Raw genomic sequence first — 10841 nt, 5'->3', positions numbered from 1 at the left:
TTCAAAAACCTACTCAGATGTTACCGTAAATACAGAAGAGTTGATGTTGACAAGAAAATAATTACACAATTTAATATATTAATTGTAGTAACAGAGTAATTGTTTCTAAGATTCCCAAAAAAGATTTGTTTGAGAGATTGTTTTGGTAATGGTAACGTAAATGTTAATATAAAAAAAAACTGAATAATAATCTCAAAAAAGATTATTTTGTGGTGGCAACATCTATTTTCATGAAAATATTATTGATTTTGAATCCCCGCGCCCGCTCCCGGATCCTCAATCCCCTTTCTGCATTCTCATTATAATTCGTACGTCGCAGTTTCCCATACGTTCAAATCTAATTTATGGGATTCATTTTATTGTGGTGAAATAATTTGTGCTAGTATTATTGTGATTTAAAAGAACATTAACACTAAATTACAATGATTAAATAACGGATTCTGCTCTTATAACAGGTAATTGCCGGTATTTTAACAATTTAATTTAAAAAAGGAATGTAGGTATGTATTTTAGTATTTTTTTAATAGGGTTAAAAGTGGGGAACTTAAAGAAAAGATAATTAATTTTATATCAAATATCAACGGTCTGTTCTCGGAGACATCAATAGTTAAATCAGCTTGCGAATTAATGATTTTTTTACTAGCCATATGTTACAGCTTTGCAAAAGTTATGAAGAAGCGACGCAATATTATAAAATATGTTTGCGGTTTTTTGAATCAATCTGCTATTGCCTAAATTATCATATTATTGACAAAGCGAAAATCAGAAACTATACATTATTATAAAAGGTCTCTTTACAGGGGTAAAAATAAATAAATATTTTTTATAACACTAAACCTTTACAGGTCTTATTGTATTTATTTTACGTTCATTACAGGAGAAGAGAGCTTTTCAAGATGTCCTTAAAAAATCAAATGGCAGAAGTGCAATGCATGGAGCCTGAAAACTATAGAAAGTTTTTCCGTTTCCTTTGTTGGAGTGGAAATAGGTAACTTTTTAATGCCTTCAATTGTTACTTATGGATAAACTTTTATAATAACAAGATAGTACTTTAATATTCTAGACTTCCTATAATTAAAAAAACATTTCAAAAATGCAATAAGCTTCAAATTTAAAGCATCAGGTGTATAACATAAATTTCTTAAGTAGGTATCAAAGTTAATATTACTTTCCCATATTACCTAAGATAAACTATAGAAAATAACTTTCAGGATATCAGATAAAACATCAAACAGAAGAGTGTCAAAGAAGGATAAAACCAGAACTATTAAACTTCTCAATACATTTGGTACATCATGTTTTGCACCAGCATTACTTAGTAACCCCTCCCAGTTTGCAGTATATGCTACTGTACGTAAATCAATTATTTCTCGTTGGAGATATATACATGGTTCTGTTTGTGATTTATCTGAAGATAGTGACAATGACGACCAAATTGTGGTCCCCGGAAAATTACCAAAGGTAAATAATATAATGTAGTACTTTGGTCATAAAAATGTACAGACAAAAATATAAAACATATTTTATTTCAGATAACTGGAATTGGCCTAAGAACTGTTTTCAGTCTTATCAGATTATCAAGAAATAATGATACCGGCTTATGTGAAAGTGCTCTTAGAGCATTGCTTGATGTTTTACAGGATCATCAACCTGGAGATCTAAGAAGTGAAAATGACGAGGTTGGATAAATAATTATTATTCTTCATTGTGTGCTTTTTAGATGTTTGAACTAACTTTTTATTAAGATGTTATGTGGTTTGTAATTCTATTTGTAATATTGTAACAGTTGTATTGATCATACTTAATAATCCTATTTGTTGTAGGTAATATCCACCTTACATGATGTACTGGTAGACGTATCCAAGGGTATTGGAGGAAAGACAGCAACAAGTCTCACATCTTTAAGCACTTCATGCCTTATTGCCTTGTCTGTTGCAAGGGGTGATACTGAGATAATACTTAACACTGTGTCATGCCTGATTATGGTGTCACAAAAACTGTCCGATGAGTATTTACAGGTATGTATATTGTTTTTTATATAAAAGCTATGTATTAAGGATGTGTTAAAAAATAACTGATTCGATAATTATTCCAAACAATACAACAGACAAGACACAAGCATTCAAGTGGGATTCGTATTTTGAATTATTTATTTTACAGAAAATTAAATTATAACTAATAGCTGCTGTTGCACATGACATCGTTGAAATTTGTCCTGAAAATGTTTTCATCAAAATGTAGTCCCAACCTCTTCTTAATATTCATGCAAGATTTTAATCAAATCTATTCAGTAGTTTGTGTTTTGCCCGGTTCGACAAACGGACTAACAGACAAAATTTTTTATTTTTTTTGGTTTCTGTATATCGATAGAATACACTGCAATATTGACGCACGTGGAATGTTCGCGAAGATTCAATAGGTACCTAGATCCCGGCGTAAAAGTTCTCGACCTTGATAAGCCTTGCTATTTTGTAAACATGTTTACAATGACACTTTGTTTCTTTTGTATTTATGCTACATTGTCCGAGAAGATAAATATCTTAAGGCGAGGTTTTCCCAACACTTTAAGCAAAGATCGCTCGAACGTATATCTATAGCGTTAGATATACATTCGACGCGGGCATGGCTGAGATACGAGCCGAGCGATGCGGGACAACGACCCCACCCCGGAAGGACCGCGTAATATTTTATAAAACTAACAGTTGTGCAAGAGTACGAAATGCTGTGATATTTTTATGAATTTTGAAGTGAAATTTCTTTGGGCGCATGAGGGTACTTTTTTTACAAATGAAACGGAAAAGTACGTCATGGAAATTTAAGACGTTTTTGTTCAAAAAGAGGAGGAGGTTTTTGTTCATGGGAGAAAGGGATTGACACCGATTGAGGAAGAGTATTTCGTACTCTCGAGCTGCCCTACTAGCCTTGTATTGTGCAGTTCTTTTTAAATCCAAAATGGCCGCCGGCCAAAATTATGATTTCAACAATTTGGATATCGAATTCGAGGTTCTCGAGAATGCAGAGAATGTATTGGGGATCATATTTGAAATCCAAGGTAGCCGCTGCGCAAATTTAAGATTTCAACAATATGGTTATCGAATCAAAGGGTTTTCAAGGGTGCAGATAATGAATTTGGGAAAATTTTTAAATCCAAGATGGCCGCCGCGCAAAATAGTGATTTCAACAATATGGATATGTAATCCGAGGCTCTCGAGGGAGCTGAGAACGAATTTGGGATCATTTTAAATTCAAGGTGGCCGCCGCACAAATTTATGATTTCAACCATATGGATATCGAATCTGAGGTTCTTGAGGATGCAGAGAATGAATTTGGGATCATTTTTGAATCCAAGATGGCCGCCGCGCAAAATTATTATTTCAACAATATGGATATCAAATCCGTAGTTCTCGAGGGTGCAGAAAATGAATTTGGGATCATTTTTGAAATCCAAGATGGCCGCCGCGAAAAATATTATTTCAACAATATGGATATCTAATCCCAGCTTCTCGAGGGTGCAGAGAACGAATTTGAGATCGTTTTTGAAATTCAAGATGGCCGCTGCGCAAAATTATGATTTCAACAATATGAATATCGAATCCGAGGCTCTCGAGGATGCAGAAAACGAATTTGGGATCATTTTTGAAATCGAAGATGGCCGCCACCATATCAAATCCGAGGTTCTCGAGGGTGCAGAGAACAAATTTGGGATCATTTTTGAATTCCAAGATGGCCGCCGCGCATGATCGCACAAATGATCCCAAAATCGTTTTCTGCATCCTCGAGAACCTCGGACACGATATCCATATGTTGAAATAATAATTTTGCGCGGCGGCCATCTTGGATTTCTAACTTCCCTAAAGTACATACACACAAAAATCCCGTGTGGCATAATATTCGAAATAATATTATGTATATTTTATTTTAGTACTTTCTGACTTCCATTTACCTATATATTTTAACAAATACGCTGTCGCATCATCATAATTTTTTTGTGTATAGAATACATCTACTTACCAAGTTTCAACTGTTAGTTCTTATAGTTTCGGAAAAAAGTGGCTGTGACATACGGACGTACAAGCAGACAGACTCGACGAATCTATAAGGGTTCCTTTTCTTCCATTTGGCTACGGAACCCTAAAAAAGATACGGCTGTTTATGCCGCAAATAAAATCATATACTACAAGTATAGGGGAAAGTCTGAAAACTATAAAGTTGTAATTAAATCTTAAAAAACAGGGTCTTTATGCAAGGAATAGTGGTCCAATTTTTGGATTGAGTTAACTGTGTATCGTATGAAAGGGCTTCATTGGCACAAGCTTAAACAGATAATATTAGAATAATTTTAATTATTATTATGTAATATTTTTTCATTTTTGACGAAGAATGAAAAAATCTTTCTCTTTTTTAACCGACTTCAAAAAGGAGGAGGTTATCAATTCGATCGGCTTTTTTATGTATGTACACCGATTACTCTGAGATTTATGATCCGATTTACGTATTTTTTTTAGTTCGATGCAGAATTGATGCCATTTGGTCCCATAAAAATTTTACATAGTTTGGCCCAGTAGTTTTCTTTTTATGAACATTTTATATGACAATTTTGGTTTACCTCGATGATATAATTGTTTTGTTGTGTACGCCTGTTAGGAGTTTTCATTCTGGTTGATTATATTATATTATAATTATTAACTGACACTGAAGAGTAAAAAAATTAAACCAACTTCAAAACTGAAAAGTATCAAATAACTAAGTGCCGAGCCAAATGTAATAGTAGGTATCTACACTCGCCACGCGTGACTCTGAGCGGGATAGCTAAGTCTAAAACAAAACAACCCAAGCGGACAGACATGCGTAGCCAGACAACCTTAATAATTACAGTAAGTAAGCTGTGTGGCGGTCCTCCACAGTGCGGTTTTCAAGAAGCTTTCTTCCTCGTACTACTAAGCTGTGGAATGAGCTTCCTTGTGCGGTGTTTCCGGGACGATACGACATGGGTTATGGGTACCTTCAAAAAAGCGCGTACACCTTTCTTAAAGGCCGGCAACGCTGTTGTGATTCCTCTGGTGTTGCAAGGGATTGTGGGCGGCGCGGTGATCACTTAACACCAAGTGACCCGTACACTCGTTTGTCCTCCTATTCTTTAAAAAAAGCTGTTTATAATATTAAATTTTATTTTGATTAGGGCTTGGCACCGACTTAAAACCTATCAATAGGTAGCACATAAATAATAACATTTTTTTAATATGAAAGGTAAAGGTGTATTAAATTAAATTTTTAGTTCTTTGGTACTTTTTAGTTTTTGAAGTGTGGTTTTTTAAACGAAGTTTTGTATAAATATAAGTATCTAATCACATAATATATAAAATGCTCGTTTCGCAGTGTTTGTTACTAAACTCCTTCGAAACGGCTGAACCAATTTGTATGAAATTTTGTGTGCATATCGGGTAGGTCTGAGAATCTGCCAACAATCAACATCTATTTTTTATACAAAAAATGTTAAATTGCAATGTTTTTTAACAATTTGTATGGCAATACAAGGTTTGCTGGGTTAGCTAGTAAAGTATAAAATTCCCGTGCCGCGATGCTTGTTACCAAATTCCTCCGAAACGCGTGAAGCGATTTGTATGAAATTTTGTATTCGAGTAGGTCTGAGAATCGGCCAACATCTATTTTTCATACACCTAAATGATAAGGTTGATCCATCTCTAAATATTTCTTTAATTTTTTTACTTTATTTTGCATTGAAAAATAGACACAACTTGAAATTTTATCCTATTACGATCCACCCCCGTTTTTTAATCGCGATTTTTGTAATATTTTGTTCCATCCACAGATCCCCAATAGGGTTGCAAGATCGCAATCGAATATCATTATCACAATTTTCTAGGGGATAATCTCTGGATCTACTGAAAATTCTGTCTATATATTGACTATATTATATTAACCCAAAAATTAAAGATACTTTTTCGTGGTACCTAGGCGGAATTGAAAAGTAGGTCGGAGATAAAACGGTCGAACACGAAAAAAAATATATATCTGGCCAAACAACGTTTGCCGGGACAGCTATTAGTATTACGAGTATATTACTTTTAAATTAGTTATTATTATTAAAGTGTAAATTATGTTTTTACTAGATTTTATAGACTTTCCATTTTAAAGCATTCAAGTGGGAGTTATTATATTTATGGTGTAATGCTTCGCGAGAATTCGATAGGTACCTTATTCCCAGCGTAAAGGATCTTATTTTCGACCTTGACAAACTTGTGTTGTAAGTACTTGTTTACAACACGGGCTCTTTATGCTCATATTGTAGACGGTATGAAACTGTTCGTAAGATATTTATTTAACTGAGCCATAAAGCAAACTTTTAGGGCGATAACAACCGATACAAGTAGGTACTATTGTGTTTGTACAGTAAATAATTATATGATTTACTGTATGTTATGTATAATTTTGATCGACAATTCGAGCCGCTCTGCGTTGCAGGCGGTGAAATGTTTCAAACTGAAACTGCGGTTAGCCAGAGGCTAGACCGAGATGAGTCATTAGAGTAATAAATAGTCCATGTTATGTGGCCGGACAAAGTGTCCCAAGAACGAATCTCCCTTTCTGAAAAAGTTGCACTTCTTCGGGTAAGACTTTTGATCCGATATTTAGTCAGGGGGACCATTTATTCAACTATACTCTAAAGGATAAAATCCAGGTACCCTCTCAAGTCTATTACAAGTTGCCTTTACTTTTGTTTATAAGATGGGCTAAACTTTCCACATTGGATTGTCTTTTTGAGAAGTAGGAGCCTCGTCTGTATCCACAACGTGCAAGGCATTCCGGATGGTTAATAATTGATCTCGCGACATTTGCTTCCTGATTAGCTCCACTTTTACTCCAGATTTCCAACACATTAGGAGTCCAGGGTGGTGAGTACATCCAAGGATGATATGAATTGAGAAAACCTTAGCTATTTCGACTGCTTGGTTTTCATTTCTTGCCCTGTTTTTCTGAAATAGTTATAAGTAAGTGCATCTTGCTGTATATTTCTAAAATCTCTATCAAAGTAGTCAGTAAAGTACTCCATTGGGTCCCGGACAGAAGACACTGGCAGAGAATTGAAATCACGAGGAAAATCATCGAAAGGTACCTGTTTACAGACGCGTTTTCGAGACGTGGAGTGCATAATTCTTTGATGCTGGGAAGCAGCTATTGATGATTATGTAGTTGTGGATTCAGGCTCTAGGTCAGGCTGCAATTCTAGCTCTGCGTCTGGCCCAGGAAATACCTCGTTTAAATGAAGATCCTCCAGTATGCTTGCTTGAATACCCTCATCATCATCTTGATCAAAATCTTCGATTTCTGATAGAATTCCTTCACATAAGATTAGCAGAACCTGGTCATCATTCAATTTTCTTTCTAAAAGAAAGAAATTAATTAATTTATGTCACTCACCTTTTTTTAAGCTAAAAATATGAGTTGAGCCACGAAGCCACACAATCGTAACTTTTAAACTTTAAACCGAAATTATAACTAAACGGCTAATGAAACTCGAATAACAAAATACCATAAACAATATCAATCAAATAATAGCAAAAATAATATGGTACCTGTCGTCGTCCGCGGATCAAAAAACACCGCCATACTTATATAATTTGCCTTCCGCTATCGAGACGGTATTCGGCTATATGATCGTGGGAACCGTACCTATGACACATACATCTAAATATACTACGTCTTGTTGCTCTGTTCTTGAAAATAATATTATATTCTGTTCTCAAGCTATTTTGGGAGTTAATTTTGACCTAATTGAATAAATGATTTTTCTTTCTTTCCTTCTATTCAATTCAATTTCAATATCGATTTTCAACAACCCGTTATGACAAACAGAAAACAAAAGACTTTTACTTCTAAAAGATAATAAGTAGTACTCTCTTTTGGTTTCAAAGAGTTTGCCCCCTCATTTTCACAATTTATTGAACGCAAGACAGTAAAGTTTATAGTTTTTATTTAAGCTGATTAAAAATTGGAAATCTATATTTTTTCTACATGTCTACAGGTGCCAGTAAACTTAACAGTACTTCAAAAGAGTGTACAACAAGAAGTACTCGGGGCCCCTTCCCGATACTTTTGGCTAGATTATGGGGTCCCTCACCAATGTCTTGTGAACAGCTTCCCGGTGGACCTACCACCACAACTATTATCAGGATCTCAAGAACTCGTGATAAGGTCTTTTGTGTCCGATGGCTCTTATTTGTTCATATTTACATCCAAGGGACTTGTAAAAATAGGCTCTGGATATGGCAATACAATAAGACAGCATGTATATTTATATAAGCCGGACTTCTACGCCAGTGATCGGCATGGTTGGATTGGAATTTGGAAGGTAAAATCAAAACATCAATATATATTTTTCATTATTTTTTTTAAAGTAAAACTTAATCAATAAAACTCGATTATTAGTATTAAATTATATTTATTATATCATTTGTGGTTTAAAATTATTCTTATTTATTATTCAAAGCACATTTTAATTTTAGGATAACTTATATGTAAGGATTGGAAGAAAGAAGACTGATATTTACGAAATAGATAAAAACACGTTTCAAGTAAAAAGTATCATACATTTGAATACTGGAACGCCGATACCAACAGAGTCTAAATCAGCGGTGTTCACAGATGGAAATAACCTTGGACTTGTCACCCTAACGAAATTTGTAAGAATTTATTTGGAAGTTCCGTTTCTTGTAGCGCTTTAGGGGAAAATGAGAGAATATAATACAAATTTTTGGTGCAATTTTTTTTTGTGTTATCCGCGCTCTATGTATTTTTTTCCCATACCAAATGAAATGCATAGAAAAGCATTCCTACTGACTTCTAATGAAACTATCTTGTTCCCAGGACAATTTGAATATTAGATTCTACGACTTAGAGACGACAGCATGTAAACGTTTAGACGGACAGACGCATGATCTTGAACCCCAAAAGGAGTTGAATGTCATCTTAATGAGACGGACCACTTTAGTTCTGGGCACGGCACCCTACGAGGATGTTGGCTCCAGACGTATATTAGACCTAGACGTACCTGTTGCGGTTCAGTTAGATGACAGTGAAGATGATCCATTGACTGCAATTAATGCCGGACAGGATTTTGGTCTCCTCACAACAGCGTCCGGAAAGGTGATTAAATAAAAAAAGTTAATGGTCTTACTAACAATCAGGTCCATACATTAGTGTTGGTATTATTTCTACCCTTGCCATAGTTTGTGCTTTTACTTTCCAAAATTTATTATTTTATCATTATAACGATTTGGGGAAAAATCCTTTGCGCATTTAGTATATATAAACTTGTAATAAAATCTCTTTGGCTGGTTTTTATGATATTAAAAAGAAAAGCATTTACAACACCTACATTTACATTTCCTAAAAAGGAACAAAATAAAATGTTGTTTCCAGTTATTATTCATTTGTTTTTCTTTCTGTCAAAATAAATGATTCTAATGAAGAGTATTAGGTTTATAATTTTATTAAAAAAAAAGATGTAACGTATAAGTACCGAACGCAGTGGCAGTAAGAAAGTTGGTTTAAGCGTTTTCAATCCGGGAATTTTGATATTAAAGGTGCTCGTCGCTCATGTCGACTATAACGGAAAATGTGGACATCATTTTCCATTTCCATTGCAGTTCCTGTAGAGTTAAAACGGTTTCTCGTGCTACATGAGGTATCGCGTTATCATGGAGCAATAATAGTGAAGATTCATGAGTAGGGGCTGTTTCACTGTTAGTTTTGCTATCATTGTTCGGAGTTCGGCATAGTAGACACCTGCCGTTATTCCTTGACTGATTGAGATTGGAGAAAGCTATTTAACACCATGCTGAGACCAGCAAACAGTTAACATTACCATGTCTTTCAATTCATTGTTATTCACCTGTGTAGGTTCGTTCTTCAAATCAAAGTTTCCATCACGTAAGCGTTTAAACCAAAATCGCAAGGTGCGTTCAGAAGCAGTCACCTCTTCAAACGCAGCATTGATAATATTGCGTACTGTTTCTGCCGTATTAGTTCCGCGCCGGAACTCGTATCAAAAAATCACTCGGATTTTCGAAGTATCTCTCTTTCTTATTTAAGTTGAATAAAAAGAAAAACACATCTACAGAATCTACCATACATAGGTGTCAAAAAAGTTTCACTCAAAAATCTCAAACCATGAAGGTTCTATGTCAATTAGAAGTATCTATTAGAATAAAATGGCAATTTCATACTTTAACCCCTATTTTTTCCTCCGACACAATACGCAGCAAAATTCATCATGGCTTAACTGGAACAAAAATAAATCAATAAACTAAGTGCATTTGAAACCTGAACGCGTGCAATTAATGAAAGCTTGCGCGGTTCGTCGCTGCTTTGCCGACCGTCCGGCGCACGGTGACTCAGCGCTGATCAATCGACGCAGGCGTGCAGTGAGATGTCGTTATTGGCTAGAATATAAAGCAAAGGTCAAAGTGTTTCCTTAAAATGTACTGGTTCATGGTTGGACTTTTTGTCAAACAACGACCAAACAACTTGTCTTACAACAACTTTAAGAATATGTCAGTCTTGCAATTGCAGCTGTACTTTAAACCAGTTAACAGACAAAAAAGTACAGGCATAATAAATAATATGTTGCTATCTATATAATTGTACATTGTTAAGAAATTACTCTTTTAGCATAATCTTCTCCACACATTTTAATGAAATTATTAATTTACAAAACCTGGAATTAAAATAAAGCTGATATGTTTTCTTTCTGCTGTTGTTTTTCGTTGAACTTGCATATCATGGAAAACAACACCTTACGTAGGTGTGAAAAGTGATTC

General features: G+C 34.8%; 1 protein-coding gene across 1 annotated transcript in view; it reads left to right on the top strand.

Annotated features, from left to right (window-relative positions):
• The first annotated feature begins 318 nt into the window (after positions 1–318).
• The window catches only part of LOC126978381 (E3 ubiquitin-protein ligase MYCBP2), a 191168-nt gene continuing 180645 nt past the window's right edge, over positions 319–10841 (top strand). The window contains exons 1-8 of the mRNA XM_050827139.1: positions 319–455; positions 878–988; positions 1212–1461; positions 1533–1679; positions 1824–2018; positions 8045–8371; positions 8526–8702; positions 8887–9165. Of these exons, the coding sequence (XP_050683096.1) occupies positions 897–988; positions 1212–1461; positions 1533–1679; positions 1824–2018; positions 8045–8371; positions 8526–8702; positions 8887–9165 (1467 nt within the window). The 5' untranslated portion in view covers positions 319–455; positions 878–896. The remainder of the gene's footprint in view (positions 456–877; positions 989–1211; positions 1462–1532; positions 1680–1823; positions 2019–8044; positions 8372–8525; positions 8703–8886; positions 9166–10841) is intronic.

The sequence above is a fragment of the Leptidea sinapis genome, chromosome Z (genome assembly GCF_905404315.1).
Source record: "Leptidea sinapis chromosome Z, ilLepSina1.1, whole genome shotgun sequence".
Classification (NCBI taxonomy): Eukaryota; Metazoa; Arthropoda; class Insecta; order Lepidoptera; family Pieridae; genus Leptidea; species Leptidea sinapis.
This window is presented reverse-complemented; position numbering and strand designations above follow the sequence as displayed.